This window comes from Cornus florida, unplaced genomic scaffold, assembly GCF_030987335.1.
Source record: "Cornus florida cultivar Cherokee Brave unplaced genomic scaffold, ASM3098733v1 CherokeeBrave_3.0.0_Hap2_Chr06, whole genome shotgun sequence".
NCBI classification, from domain to species: Eukaryota; Viridiplantae; Streptophyta; class Magnoliopsida; order Cornales; family Cornaceae; genus Cornus; species Cornus florida.
Genome location: NW_026775576.1, coordinates 25302749 through 25319425, shown reverse-complemented (window position 1 = coordinate 25319425; position 16677 = coordinate 25302749). Strand labels below are relative to the sequence as shown.

Here is a 16677-nt window from a genome sequence, read left to right as displayed (position 1 = left end):
TATCCTCATCCCTAACCCGTAACTAATAATAGCCAGATCTCAAGTCAATCTTCGAGAAACAACTAGTTCCTATCAACTGATCGAATAAATCATCTATCCTTGGCAAAGGATACTTGTTCTTGATGGTGGCATGATTCAACTTCCGGTAATCAATACACAACCTCAAAGAACCATCTTTCTTCTTAGCAAACAAGACCGGTGCGCCCTACGGTGACACACTTAGTCGGATGAAACCTTTCATCCTCAAATCATCAAGTTGTTTCTCCAATTCTTCCATCTCCACTGGTGCCATATGATATGGTGCCATAGAAATCGACGCGGTACCTGGCATCAAATCAATAGTGAACTCTACTTCTCGGTGTGGAGGCAATTCTGTCAAATCCTCTGGAAAAATATCCAAGAATTCACAAACAATTACTGGATAAACTGCTTCCACAACATCATCTTCTTCGACTTGAAGACTAGCCAAGAAATAATCACCATGACCTTGTCCACGAACTCCATACAATGTTGAAGGTTGGAAATCATTTCGATCTCCCATGAAAAAGAAACAATCTTCCTCGGGAGTGCAAACAGTGACTCTACATCTGAAACAATCGATCATAGCATGAGACGAAGCTAACCAGTCCATCCCGAGAATGACGTCAAAACTAGTCATCTCCAAGAGGATAAGGTCAAACGCAAAAGTCTGCGCGACTATCACAATGGAGCAATCTTTCACAACCCGGCTCAAAGACACTGAAACTCCAACTCGCATATCAACACACAATGCCTGATTCATGAAACTGACCTCTAACCCCGATGCAAGCGCAAATGATGATGCAATGAAAGAATGAGATGCACCAGAGTAAAAAAGAACATGAGCCCAAGAACCAAACAATGGGAAGATACCTCAGAGAACTAACGGTCCAGGAGATGCATCAATCGGTGCAAGTGTAAAGACATGTCCCTGCGATGCCTATGCCTGAGAACTACCAACCTGAACACCAAACTGCTGCGCTGACACAATAGGAGTATCCCTCCTAACTAGTCATGAACCCTGAGAAGACATCGCAGGCTGTGGTGGTGGCGGTGGTCTGAAACTTGATTGAACGGTAGCCGACTGCGATAGCCTCTGCCGTGACCCTCTACCACTACCGGTGCCTGCTCCCTGATTCGGACAGTCTCAAATCTAATCGCTCTGCTGGCCATACCCATAACAAGCTCTCAGAGCTGAAGAGACTAAAGACAATCTCATAGGACAATTGGACTTATAATGCCCAAGTTGCTTATAATGCCCAGGTTGCTGGCACTGAAAGCAAACGACTCCACTCCTATCAGACCCAGCTGGTAAAGGAGTGGTAGGAGAAGATCGTGCAAATTGCTATCCCTGAAACTGAGATGAACCACCCTGGTTCTTCTTCCATGAAGGTCTGTGATACCCCTCGATTCTAGAGCCATGGGTGATCAAGTCCAAGCACAGATCCGAGGGATACCAAATAATTAATATATAAACAAGCAGGAATACAAAATGAAATAAGAATAAAATAATAAGCTGAAAATAATTCTAAATATAAAAATCCTCCAAAAAAAAATAGATTAATATAATTTAATCTTTCCAATCCGTAAAACTCGGGAATCCATCCAGTGGACCCCTACTAATCCCAAATGAAACAAAAATAAAATACAGAACCTAAATCCAAAACTATAATAAAAACGAAAGTCCTACGTAGTCGGAGGAGTGAGTGATTGTATCTGCTCAGCAAAATCAAGCTCTAAGCCTGGAACTAACGAACACCTGAAAAAATAAGAGTGGGTTAGGCCCACATGTAAGTTCTATCCTACTACAATCTATACAGAAACTCGATACACAGATACATCCTAGACAGCTCGGCAATAACTAAAAATAGTCCATATAGATATGAATACACACTATAGGACGCTCACTAGCCTATAATGTAGTTCAACCTGAATAGAAAGTAACATGTAAATCACACATTACGGTGTGCTTGTGCACCTAGACCTACCAGGGAACATTAACTATATCTACTTACTCATCCTTAGCGATATACGCACCCTAACCATGATCCTGAGACTCAAGCTTATATCACGGTACCATAAGTATATATATAAATCCTTCATAATACAGAAAAGTAAAGCAAGCATCCGATATGTCGTTCAACTGTTTTAGTTGACAAGACATTCATCCATGTAGGATTTAACTATTTTAGTTAATCCATTCTGTATGTATGAATAGGTAGGACTTAGAGTTTTGATCTAATCCATCCCTAATATGCCATCGTCCCATACTGGTGCATATAATGCATATGATCCATAAATAATGCACACTCATTTGAACATCAAATACATCCAGAGACAAACATAATAGAAATCAGATATAGACAAGATCCTATTATGCATCCAGTATATGATTATAATCATAGAACCTCCTTTTATATTGCTAAAGTAATGATAAACAATTTAAACTATCTACATCCATATAATTGACCGAACAGAAATTATAGCAGTTCATCAATTAACATCCATAGCATGATATAATGATAATCAAAAGTACATACCAAGCACATTATATGAAATTCCAAAAGTATTCTCATACTAGTCCGTTTAGTTCGCTAAAACAAAACTAGCAACTAAAACTTCTACAACTCCCGACAGCATACAATTTAATATCTAAAGTTCATGATGTCTATAATCATAACATAAACCAACATTCCTAGCCTTCATTAAATTATATATATCATTTATATAAAATCTTAAAAGTAACTTTCATACCAGTCCGTTTAATTTGTTAAAATAAACTAGCAATTAAATTTTCCTCCTTCCTTGACAGCATGCATATTAATTTTTATATTTCATGATGTCCCTTACCATAGCATAAACCAATATTCCTGGGTCTTTAATAGATTATTTACATCAATTAAAATCCCCCAGATTAAATTCCAAAATTTCATTTTAGCCCCTGCAGTCAGAAAGCATAAAAAGCGTACCCCCCGTAGGGGGTTCCAGCAAAAGAGCTGACTCTCACATCTTCAGAGCCGGCTCTCCCTCATGGAGAGTCGGCTCTCTCATCTAAGATGCCGGCTCTCTCCTTGAGAGCCCTCATCTGCTTCCTCTGTTTGTCTTCTTCGCTTCCAGCAAAGTTCCAGTCGTCTGTCCCACTTTTGTTAAAGATTTTAAGGTTCAATTTATGTCCTAACAATCCTTGAAACTCCTTTGATTCCAATACGAATTGTTTGACCAAAAATCTAAAATGTAATCAAAACAATTTATGCAAGAAAATCAATCTTAGTTAATTAAATATACAAACAGTTTACAGTCTGATATAACATGCATTAAATAACCGTTTTAAAGTCTGAATTAATTCCTGGAGACTATATAGCATGCACAGAATACAGGTTTAACGGAAGGAGTTAGAATAAAACTTGCGTTCGGTTTGAGTTTTGAAACCTTAAACCACCGTCTCTGAATTCCGGCAAATCCCAAGACTGTTCTCCAATTCTATTCACTGTTCTCCTCCTCTATTGCCTCTTGGTTCCACCCGCGAGCAACTTCCTTTCTTTATTACTTGAGCCTATCTACTTCCTCTCAAGTGTCTCTCTCTTTTCCACCCAAATCCCTTTCTGTTTCTCTCTGCCTCATAGTATGTGAATAGGGTTCTAAAACCCTTGGCAGACACATAACTTATGTATATATAGGCTTCTATAAAACCTAACCCTAATTCTAACCTAACTATAAGTCGGCTACTTCATTCGTAAAAACCAAAATTAAAGACCTTTAATTTAAACCTTGAAAACAATTATTAACCTATTATTCCATTTGAACAAATAAAAAAAATAACGCACACAATTTACACACTACCATACAAGCATAATATGAATGAAAATGAAGAATTAAAACAAATAATCTCAATTATATAAAATAAGCAATTAAAACAAATAACTTAATTAAATAAAACAATTAACAAATAATTTAATTAAATAAAAACAATTAACAACTAGGCAACAAAGCACATAATCAAAGAAAAATGAATTTAAATTCCAACTATATCATTTAAATTCCAATTATATCATTTTGAGAATTAGGGGTATTACATTCTTCCCCCCTAACAAAAGGAATTCCATCCTCAGAATTCACAAATATCTGAATTCTTTTATTTGAAATTCATTTCCGTTCCGTTGTGGACTCTGCCTCTGTGTAGGAGCTCCACTGAATTCCAAACCCTTATAAAAATTCATGGTTCCGATATTGCAGAAACACCAAAGGCTACACATATATTGTATTGCACAGCAATTCATCCTTACCCAAAATCTATACTAGGGTACAAATCCATAGTCCTCCAAGTGCCATAGAATATACGCACCAAATTCATATGCATGCAGTGCTTAACAAGTTGGTAACGTTAAACTATAGGTTACTGCCTAAATCGATAAACAAAATCCATGAAAAGTCAATTTAATACGTAAAACTGACCTTCCTCCAAAAAGCACATTGCTTCCTATACGGAAGACATCCCAAACAACCATTTTCGGATAGAAAACTCTAATGTACGAGTTCAACGATTTACAAAATCCGACTGCAGCCTCCAAACCGCATGCAATCCTTTACAAAAGAGAGTATTTATCTCCGATGTATCCTTAAATAAAGTCAAGGTCTTATTATATAACCCTCGCTTCCATGTTAGACTAACAAGTGAGAGATCTGCACTACAAAATATCCAAAACCTCAAACGTTGTCACACAACCTCCTTTGCCAACAATAGCACAGATAATAACTGAAAAGCGAAGTAACACTTCCAATTACCCATGCAAACCTAGGATATAAATTCCTAAGCATATCCTCCATGATAAAATATAATGTCTCGATCAAATCTCCCGTCTAGAGATGCGAAGCAAAGTTGTTGCTCCAACATCTTCAGAAAATTCCTTTGATAGAACACTTTTTTTTCCTACTATAATGAATAACCACATGCAATAATTCCATTATCAATGCAATGTTGAACTGATATGAAATGCCAAAGTAACCCTACTAGAATTAATGGCCACTAGCGAACTTACTCTATCCACCACTCGTAATCCATATGGAATTAAAATTCCAACGAATGTTAGTAATTTCTACCAACCATCCACTCCTGATTAGTCCTACTCCTATTTTGATATAGGAAGTGGCTATAACCTCCAATGATATCCAAGTATTAATTTTCCACCTTGCTAACAAGTGATACACTTGGAGACAGTTATGTACATGTCCCTATCCGTACCAGCTCACCAAAACTAACGTTGTATGTCATAATGCAACTCATAACCATTTGACTGCACGTTAAATTGATAAATTTTACATCTCAGTCACTCCGACCTTCTTAGCATCATTAATACAACCTACTAATCCTCCTTTAATACCCTAAGCTCAGCTGAGTAAGGTACTACCTCCTTCAGGGTCAGCTCCAACATTTTAAGTTGACCTCTTCAATTACCTTGGTAACAGCAAGTGTTATTTTTACATATACTAAAACTTAATTGATTGCGCAATAACCACCGAAGGTTCAATTACCATATCAGTTGATAAGAACATCCTCCTCCCTATTACTTCCACCAGACGAAACTTAATGCAAAGTGTGAATCACCACATCTATCAATCTAAGCCGTCTCGTGATTCGTGCTATTTGTATGAACTGATATCTTACTAGTTCCAAATAAACAAAATGAAGCTGATTTAATTTATCAGTCAAGCAGTATCCCAAATAGAATCCTAACCTTTGTGTAGAATCAACATTCTCTCAACTAAATCCGTAGAAACGACTCTGTCATTCTTACTCTAGTAAGAGAAATGGCTGCAAGGATCTAGCGATCTCTGATGGTTCAACTGGATTACCTAAAAGATATTAGACTTTGAGACAAAATCACTGTGTCCCTCCTTATGCCCGTCCTCCAAACATCTGCTTCATTCCGTGAAGCATCGTGTGTCCACCAGAATAAATAAAGAACTAAGAGTTGTGAACCTCAGTCTTTACATCCTCCTTCCAATTTGCCCACAGAAAGTACCAGTAGTCTGGTACCACCAGCTTTCATCTGCACCCATTATTTAATTTGGAGCATCGTCAAAAGCTAACTCTGCAACTAAATCTATACATTCTGATCTATAATAAACTTAGCAATATAGGAAGTCAATCGATAATTCTATTTATCAAAAGTCAACTAATTACAACCTTTCCACATACATCGTGCACCTTTTCTTTATTTAGGTGTTCGATCTCACCTTCATGTCTTTAACATCCTATTTCTCTAACATAAGGGTCTATTAGACTTCTTGTCTAACTTCAAAAGAATATGGAATCTTTCCATCCTCCAAAAAGTCAACATTTCCTAGCAATAAGTATTTGTTGTGCACTGTGACCTAAAAAAAAAATTCCATATTATTTGTGCAAAGGGAAGAGACTTTGCTTCCTCCTTGATATGCAACCCTGACAACTCCTCCTAATGACACACCCTCATGAATAAAATTCTTGATTAAGAATAAACTGATGACTAGTTAGTCCATCTCCTATCCTCAATCGGTGTCATTCCAATAAGTACTTAAATCAGTACAAAATCCTCCTGCCGACTTGGGAACAACTTTTGAAATTTCCAAGAAGATATTCAGCAAAGTCAGTGCCTCCGATAAATCATCATCACGTTATAGTATATCAAACCAATCATACTAGATTATTTGACTCGTACTGCTGGTTTAATTATCCCATCCTAAAAATATACCATAATTACGCATGTCTAGGTTCAATAGATTGGCTAGAATTATGTATATCTAGCAAATCTTATGACCACATGCTCACAATCCTAGCATAAATAACGTTATTCCTCTAAAACAGTAGTTGGTTGATCACACACTTGTGTCCCCAACTAAACCACATTCCCAATCCTGAATAATTAACGAAAATTGAAACCATAAGATATATACAATAAAACAACATATAATCCTACCTAAAACATCGTTCTTTCTAGAAAAAAAAAGTGTCTTTTGGAATCAACCTTACCAGATTGGTTCACAATTTCCTTTTTATAGTTTCGTAGGTAATCAGCCAACCTTGAAACATATCCTTTAAGCATAGCTTAAAAAAAAAATCCATTTGCCTAAGCAAATACCAAAGGCTTAACCCTCATCCTCCTTATACGCGGAATGCAAACCGTCTAACGTAACTTTATAAAGCAACTTAGAACGTCACAACCTAATCCCCATACTCTTCAGAACATAATATAAAATCATTGCTTCATTCTTCTCTATACTAGTAACATTCACTATACTACTAGCGAATAAGATCACCCTCGTGCGATCCTTCATCTTCAAGATTCAGTATCCTCTTCCTTGGATACGTTGAAATCTCTTTCATTAGAATCTCTTTAGGGCTCATCCTCTTCGATTTTCTCCTTTTTGAGAAAACTGAAATCGTGTAGACCCAAGATGCAATGACTTATCACACACACCTAAATCCTTCATTGGCTTATACTTTTAAAAGTAGCGCCAACTGGAACTAAGCCTTCGATCCTAAGTTCTGCTTCTGGCAAAGAACTCGATAACGTACTCCTTTACTCTTTTGGGTGTGTATCGCTTTCGCCTTGGACCCCATCCTCCTCCTAGTGTCAACCATTCCATAACTATGGAATATAATTGATATCTACTCCTCCTAACGAACCGTAAATAAAATACAATGAATCCTAATATGGCTCTAAGTTTTAAGAGATGCAACGCGGAAGTCATATAACGAAAGACACTCCTAAGGACACTAGAACCTGGAGTGCTCTGATACCAACTGTGAAACCCCTCGACTCTAAAGGCATGGGTGATCAGGTTAGGGCACATATCCGAGGGATACCAAACAATTAATATGTAAACAAGCAGGAATGCAAAATGAAATAAGAATAAAATAATAAGCTGAAAGGAATTCTAAATATAAAAATCCTCCAAAAAAAAATAGATTAATATAATTTAATCTTTCCAATCCGTATAACTCGGGAATCCATCCAGTGGACCCCTACTAATCCCAAATGAAACAAAAATAAAATACAGAACCTAAATCCAAAACTATAATAAGAACAAAAGTCCTACGTAGTCGGAGGAGTGAGTGACTGTATCTACTCAGCACGGTTAAGCTCTAAGCCTGGAACTGACGAACACCTGAGAAAATAAGAGTGGGTTAGGCCCACATGCAAGTTCTATCCTACTTCAATCCATACAGAAACCTAATACGCAGATACATCTTTGACAGCTCGGCAATAACTAAAAATAGTCCATATAAATATAAGTACACACTATAGGATGCCCACTAGCCTATAGTGTAGTTCAACCTGAATAGAATGTAACATGTAAATCACGCATTATGGTGTGCATGTGCACCTAGACCTACCAGGGAACATCAACTATATATAGTTACTCATCCTTGGCGATATACGCACCCTAACTATGATCCTGAGACTCAAACTCATATCACGGTACCATAAGTATATATATAAATCCTTCATAATACAGAAAAGTAAAGCAAACATCCGATATGTTGTTTAACTTTTTTAGTTGACAAGACATTCATCCATGTAGGATTTAACTGTTTTAGTTAATCCATTCTGGATGTACAAATAGGTACGACTTAGAGTTTTGATCTAATTCATCCTAAATGTGCCACCGTCCCATACCGGTGTATATAATGCATATGATCCATAAATGATGTGCACTCATTTGAACATCAAATACATCTTGAGACAAACATAATAGAAATCAGATATAGACAAGATCCTATTATGTATCCAGTATATGATTATAATCATAGAACCTCCTTTTAAATTGCTAAAGTAATGATAAACAATTTAAACTATCCACATCCATATAATTGACTGAATAGAAATTATAACAATTCATCAATTAACATCCATAGCACGATATAATGATAATCAGAAGTATATACCGAGCACATTATATGAAATTCCAAAAGTATTCTCATACTAGTCCATTTAGTTCGCTAAAACAAAACTACCGACTAAGACTTCTACAACTCCCGACAGCATGCAATTTTATATCTAAAGTTCATGATGTCTATAACCATAACATAAACCAACATTCCTGGCCTTCATTAAATTATACATATCATTTACATAAAATCCCAAAAGTAACTTTCATACCAGTCCATTTAATTTGCTAAAATAAACTAGCAATTAAATCTTCATCCTTCCTTGACAACATGCATATTAATTTTTATATTTCATGATGTCTCTTACCATAGCATAAACCAATATTCCTGGGTCTTTAATAGGTTATTTACATCAATTAAAATCCCCCAGATTAAATTTTAAAATTTTGTTTTAGCCCCTTCAGTCAGAAAACATCAAAAACATACCCCACGTAGGGGTCCAGCAAGGGAGCCGGCTCCCCCTTCAGGGGAACCGGCTCTCACATCTTCAGAGCCGGCTCTCCCTCATGGAAAGCCAGATTTCTCATCCAGGGAGCCGGCTCCCTCCATTAGGGAGCCGACTCTCTCCCTGAGAGCCCTCCTCCATTTCCTTTGTTTATCTTCTTCACTTCCGGCGAAGTTCCTGTCGTTTGTCCCACTTTTGTTATAGATTTTAAGGTTTAATTTAAGTCCTAATAATCCTAGAAACTCCTCTGATTCTAATATGAATTGTTTAACCAAAAATCTAAAATGTAATCAAAACAGTTTATGCAAGAAAACCGATCTCAGTTAATTAAATATACAAACAGTTTACAGTCTGATATAACATGCATCAAATAACCGTTTTAAATTTTGAATTAATTCCTGGAGACTATATAGCATGCACAGAATACAGATTTAAGGAAACAAGTTAGAATAAAACTTGCCTTCGGTTTCAGTTTTGAAACCTTAAACCACCGTCTCTGAATTCCGATGAATCCCAAGACTGTTCTCCACCTCTATTCACTGTTCTCCTCCTCTATTGCCTCTTGGTTCGACCCGCGAGCAACTCCCTTTCTTTATTCCTTGAGCCTCTCTACTTCCTCTCAAGTTTCTTTCTCTTTTCCACCTAAATCCCTCTCTATTTCTCGCTGCCTCACAGTACGTGAATAGGGTTCTAAAACCCTTGGAAAACACATAACTTATGTATATATAGGCTTCTATAAAACCTAACCCTAATTCCAACATAACTATAAGTCAGCTACTTCATCCGTAAAAACCAAAATTAAAGACCTTTAATTTAAACACCGAAAGCAATTATTAACCTATTATTCCATTTAAACAAATATAGAAAATAACGCACACAATTTACACACTACCATACAAGCATAATATGAATGAAAACAAAGAATTAAAACAAATAACCTCAATTAAATAAAATAAGTAATTAAAACAAATAACTTAATTAAATAAAACAATTAACAAAGAATTTAATTAAATAAAAATAATTAACAACTAGGCAACAAAGCACATAATCAAAGAAAAATGAATTTAAATTCCAATTATATCACTTAAATTCCAATTATATTCTTTTAAGAATTAGGGGTATTACAAGGTCCCTCTGAAGATGGTCCTACATTCCTTTTTTGCTTCCATTATTCCCTTCTTGCATCTTTATCTTTGGCTTTCGCCTCATGCATTAATGCTCTTTCCACTACTTCCGAATAAACTTTGATATACTGTGCCGTCATAAACGGCCTTATCTTATAATCAAGCCTAGAAACAAACTTTTAAACCATGTCAACTTCATTATTCACCATTTCTGGAGCAAAGTGAGAAAGAGATATGAACTTATTCTCGTACTCCGTCACCGACATATTGCCCTGGATAAGGCCAATAAACTGATCCTTTAATTCCCATCTCTTGGTGACCGAAAAATACTTCTCGTAGAACAGCTCTTTAAACTTATCCCAACTCATATCTTCCACCTTATGCCGGTTGGTGACTGACTTCTACCAAAGCTTTGCATCCTTGGTAAACTTATAAGTGGCTTAGATGATTTTCACATAATCATCCGCCACGTCCATAGAGGTCAAATGAGTTTCAACCTGATCCATGTAGTCATCCTCTACCATAGGATCTGCACCACCTTCGAACATTACTAGCAATAACTTTGAAAACCCCAAAATCAACTGAAGACGTTTTTGCGCTGGCGTTTCCTCAGCTTGAACTACAGGTTGTGGAACTGGTTGCGGAAGAGTAGCAATTGTAGCCATCGAGGCATTCTGCAACAAACGATTCAATGTTAGTTCCGCCGAACCTTCACCCCTTTCAATGGGTGCTTCAACATTATCCCTCCTTATAGGAACAACTTTTAGGGCAATCAAATCCCTAAGAAGTGTGTCCTCCTCAAACTGCTCCGCCGGATTGGAGCTGGAACTCTCGCTAACATCCCCTTTTGTTGGTCTAGGGCCAACTTTCCTAGGTTCCTCACGCTGTGACATCATACTATAAAACAAAGAAATGGTTCAATGGCATGACACTAAAGTCCACCGTGGATGACCCTAAACAATAATGCCATTCCAACACTAAGCATGCAAAACTATGCCGGAAACACTTTAGCATAACATGTAAGCATATAAGCAATTAAACAGTTAAGCATGTTTCTTCAAGTAATAAACACGTAGCAAATAATCACATAAATAATGCAGCAACTTCCCATATAACCTATGTAGGCTTCTACCCGTCGTCCTAATGGTTTTCGAACCATTACTCTAATACCATTTTGTAACGACTCGAAGCCGTAGGTCTGGACCATTACCCTGGTCCTTGCCCTGACCCGAGGTCAACTAAGTCAAACCCACCACTTCCTATATCCACAAATCGTCATAAGGATCAAATCGGGGTTTCAAAATACCTTGGAACACAACATCATTACAATGGTCAAACATTACAGGTCAAAGGGGATGACCAGCCGGCTAAAGGACCTTCATCGGCCGGCTGACAAAGCAGGATCAGCCGGCTGACCAACAGGGTCAGTCAGCTGAAACGATGGGGCAAAAAAAATACTCTCGGGACTTTCACTGTTTCAACTGTCGGTTGACTGATGATAGGGGTTCGATAGGCCGAACCTAGGGTTTCGGTCGGCTGATGGAGAGGGTCAGCCTACCGAAACAAGGCCCTAAACCCTAAAACTCACTGGAATGGCCATTGTCTGTGTTTGCTACCCCTTGAACTCACACGGGACCTGTCTTGCAACCAATTTCCGAATTCACGGCAACATGATGGATTATAATACAATTAAATAGCAACAATAAAATGGGTCAAGTGAACTTCATTTACCATACTTCACAAGATAATTACATAGTCTTAAACTGTCATTAAAATACCATTAAGGTTAAAATTACAATACATAACCATGTTTAGCAAAACAATGCACTTTACAAGATTTGTGACTTTACAAAAGTATAACAAATATACAAAAGGAACAAAATAAACTCCAAGTCTTCCTTATGCTTGAGATAGGTCAGTATCAACTATTTCCTTCCCGGTTCCTGAAAAATGTTAAATAATAGGGTGAGCATGAAGCTCAGTAGGTGGTACCTAAGACGCACCTCATGTGGCCCCGTGAATCTAAACAATGAATAGGACAATGGGAATTGCAAAGCCGGGAAAAAACACAATATCAATTCCAAGTTTAAAACAAGTAAATGTCGTGCCATGAATGCAATGCTATGCATGTCACTCCCCATTTTCAGAAAACATCCATCACTTTCACAAACTGTTAATATAACCTGCCCTTTAGTGACTCTACAGCGACACGAGAGAAGGATTGGCCACTGTACCTGACCTTTGGTACCTCCGCAGCGTCATTTAGGGCCTAGATAGTTCAACCACGCTAAGGCAATCTCCCTAGTTCCCTCTAGGTTACATTAACACACCGGCCCTTTGGTGACTCCGCGGCAACCGGGTTTTCTTAAAACCGTTTTATAAAATTCTCCCCAAAATCCCTTTTTTCATTCTTATCAAATTATTGCATCCCTTTTTTATGCCCATGTTATGAATACATAGCACATGCCCTTTTTAATAATATGAATTTGGGGAAATTAATACTACACAACTCACATGCTTTCTCATAGCAATTTTTAACAATTTAACAAATTCAATCGGCATAAAAAATCAACAATTAGGCATGCTTTCCATGTAAATCAACAAATACACATAATTGCATGCTTCATAAACACGATTAAATCATTTAAGAAACAATTGAAATTAATCATGATTGGTAACAATTAAAGTAGAAAAACTCACAAAGGAACAAGAATTTTGAGTATTAGAGACCCCTACCTCAAACTAAGCCAAAATCCCCAATTTGTGCCCTAGATCCCAAATCTCCTAGAGTGCACTAAACATGAAATTGCTCTGATCAACTCGTAGATCTCGTCGTGGGCTTCAATTTGCCGCAAATGGTACTTCAAATTACTACGTATTGAAAGAGAGATCTAGATTCAAAGTCTTGATGTAAAAAGAAAAAGAAAAAGAAAAAAGAGAGTTTGAGAGGAGAAAAGAGAAACCTGCAGGAGTGAGAAGAGAAATGAGACCATATGTGGTCTCTTTGGCCCTTTTGTGTGTTAATGGTGGGTCCCACCTATTTTTCTTTTATTTTCCCTTTTTCTTTTTGTCTTTAATTCTCACCACATACACATATAAATATACATTTAATTTACAATCACTAAAAGCACAAAAAATAAAAAATAAATATGATGCAAATGGACCCAATCACAATACCCGTATGCGACAATTCCGGTAGGGGGTCCCATACGGAACCCGTCCGGCCCGAAAAATAGAAAAATGGGAAAAAGACCACCCTTGCATTTCAAAGAGTACTGAACTCAATGAAACACCCCAAACAACTCTCAGACACAATTGGCACAGTCCACAATGTTCGATGCACAAAACGGCAAAAGATGAAAATGCCCTTGCAACGATAAAAATTCTGAAAAATGAAAAATGACGAAAATTTGAAACATCACAAAGTGTTCAATAAAGATTTGCGGTATGACCATTGATTATTGAAGATCTCGTTTTGAGGATTTGCGTCGTGGGTAAAGGATAATACCCTTTACTGATTTAGTGACTCATGTTTATGTAGTCATTAGGAGACTTGTTGTTTAGTCATCTTGAAGTTGTTAAGTATAATGATTGCTAAATAGTGTGGTTGGTAGTCGCTGGTACAGATATGTGATGATGTACCTATGCGTTAGATAACGAGTGCTTGGTCTGACAAGGTCATGTAGATTTGGGTTTAAGCTTGAATATGAGATGGTTGGCATTCTTGATCTTGGGTTTGGTGTATCGTTTAAGGGAGGAATTGGGGTGGGATTTCATTATATTTGGTGGTCTAGGAACCATCTTTCAAGTGAGCTTCGGAGCTTTGTATGGAGGAGTAGAGAGTAACCGGTGTCAGCTTTGAGCCAGGTATAGAATCCAATGGTTAACGTGGTAGGACATTATGTGATGAGTACCCACATAGGGTGATTTAAATTATATAGTTAGTGGCGGTGGTGTGTAATTGCTTATTGATATCTGGTGTCAAAGGCAATAAAGTTTGTGAGCTTATAGTCTCGCGGTTTTATGAGGTATTGATGTGTGTCAAATTATACCACTCGCAATAACACGAATCTTTACAAAATAAGACTATATAGAGGGTGTCGATCCCACAGAGAAATTACATTTTAATTAAGCACTGATTAATATTATTTTGATTCAAAGAAAAAGATTAATTTGTTTGATTGTCTATCACGAACATAAAAATAAAATTAAACTAAATTAAAGAGAGATCAAGAGAGAAAAAGTCTTAGGGATTGACTTCACCACGAATCTCGTATAATAGTCAACCATTCAACCTTAGGAATTCACAATTTTTGCAAAAGATGAATTAAACTCAATAACATTCATCTAATTCAGGTTTTAAAGAAAGATGTTCCATGAACTTCAACTAACTATAACCTATATTGGGTTGGCACAAATTATCTACCTACTTACTTCTAATCTAATGTTATAGTATAACTCATCTTCCCTAGGCATAGATTATGAAAACATTCATTCATGAAAAATGTTTGAACACCTTTGCATAATCTCCATTCTTATGTCCGATAGGCCTCCACCAAATACCGTACAATAAGAATGGGTTGATAACAGTTTAAGAATAATTTTATCTAAGACAAGGTAATAATTATTTAAAAACTATTAATTCATTAAAACACCAATTGATCCGTAATCAATTGCTCATAATTATGCAATCAAGATACATAAATATATAAATCCCCAAAGTTAGAATGATCAAAGCATATTACTCAAATCCGGGCTACATCAATGCCCTAAGGAAAGAATTAGCTACTCATGACGACACAAGATATCATCTGTATTGTTGTGGTCTTCATCGTCATGGACTGCAATTCTCCTTTTGAGATCTTCACCTTATGAAACCCTAAAAGCTGCCACTAATTAAGAGAATTATAACTAAGAAGAAGGACCTCTGATCTGTGGCCTTGTGCCTCCTTTTATAGAAGAATTAACTTCTATTAAAGGTTGCACGGGCTTTTAGGTCTTCTGGGGTAATTTGGGCCCATCTGGGATGAAAGAGGACTTCAATAAGACAAATTCCGCATCTGAAAAGTCTGACTAAATAGCAAGGGCTCGAGCCTCCTGAGATAGGGCTCGAGCAAAACTTCAACACATAGCCAATTTTCTTCCATTAATTTTCGAAGCATCTTTTTCATCAACACTTAGAATATTTTGGGGATGAATCTTCATGGTGCTCGATCACTGTATCATAGGGTTCCATCACTGTCTTCTGAGGCTCGAGCCTTTGGCTCTTGGGCTCGAGCCTTTTGTCAAAGGCTCGAGCTCTTTGAGTTATGGCTCGAGATCTGGCAAAATGGAATCCTCCAAAGTGTCTTTTTATATTCTGACGTAATTTGGGTTCGAGCACTTTTACAAGGGCTCAAGCACCTTGAGTTATGGCTCGAGCCTTAAAGTTATGACTCGAGCCTTTTTGCCTTGGTCGGAATTCTTGTTTCTGTTTAAATTCTGACTCGAGCCTTAGGAACATAGGCTCTAGCCCTGACACTTGGACTTCTCTAAAATCACCATTTTGACTCTGGACTTGCTTCAAATGACCGACAACGACTCTGTGATCTTCATTGTCAGTCTTTTCATCATAAAAGCTCAATTTTAACCATTTCTTTGGGAAAACACCTAAAAGCAAGAAATAAACATAAATCAGTATAAAACTAGATAGAAGTATCACTTTAGGTCTTAATATATGTATATTTAGGGGTTTAAATATACAATATTCAGTGCTCATCAGGTATTTCTCGGGAAGGTGTGCGACTATGGGCCTCCTTCTTAAGGAGGGTAAACTTTGAGGACAAAATCTCTTTAAGGAGGGTAGATTGTAATGTCCCGAATTTTTCTAGATTTTTTTTGAAATTCTATTTTTTTATTTTTCGTGCATCGTTTTGGCGCTACGCAGGTCCCAAAGGGCGTTTTGGTCATTTTTTTAACTGAGGGTTTTAGAAATGTATTTTTAATTCTTTTATGTCATTTTAAGGAAATGGGATCATTTTTAGAAATTTTTGGAAGTCGGGACGATTTCCGGGCTCGGGTACCTCTCCCGGTTTTGACATTTTAGGTGAGGGATGTTATGGACTTTTCACCAGCATATATATATATATATGTTGTGTGTGTATCTATTTTGATGGGAGATA

General features: G+C 37.0%; 1 protein-coding gene across 1 annotated transcript; it reads right to left on the bottom strand.

Annotated features, from left to right (window-relative positions):
• Positions 1-205: 205 nt before the first annotated feature.
• On the bottom strand, positions 206-781 carry LOC132313887 (uncharacterized). Its single transcript, XM_059812824.1, has one exon. It carries the CDS (start codon positions 779-781, stop codon positions 206-208), a length of 576 nt encoding a protein of 191 aa, XP_059668807.1.
• Between the last annotated feature and the right edge of the window lie 15896 nt (positions 782-16677).

Coding starts and splice junctions, on each gene's coding strand:
- LOC132313887 (XM_059812824.1), bottom strand. CDS start 781: ATGAATCAGGCATTGTGTGTTGATATGCGAGTTGGAGTTTCAGTGTCT.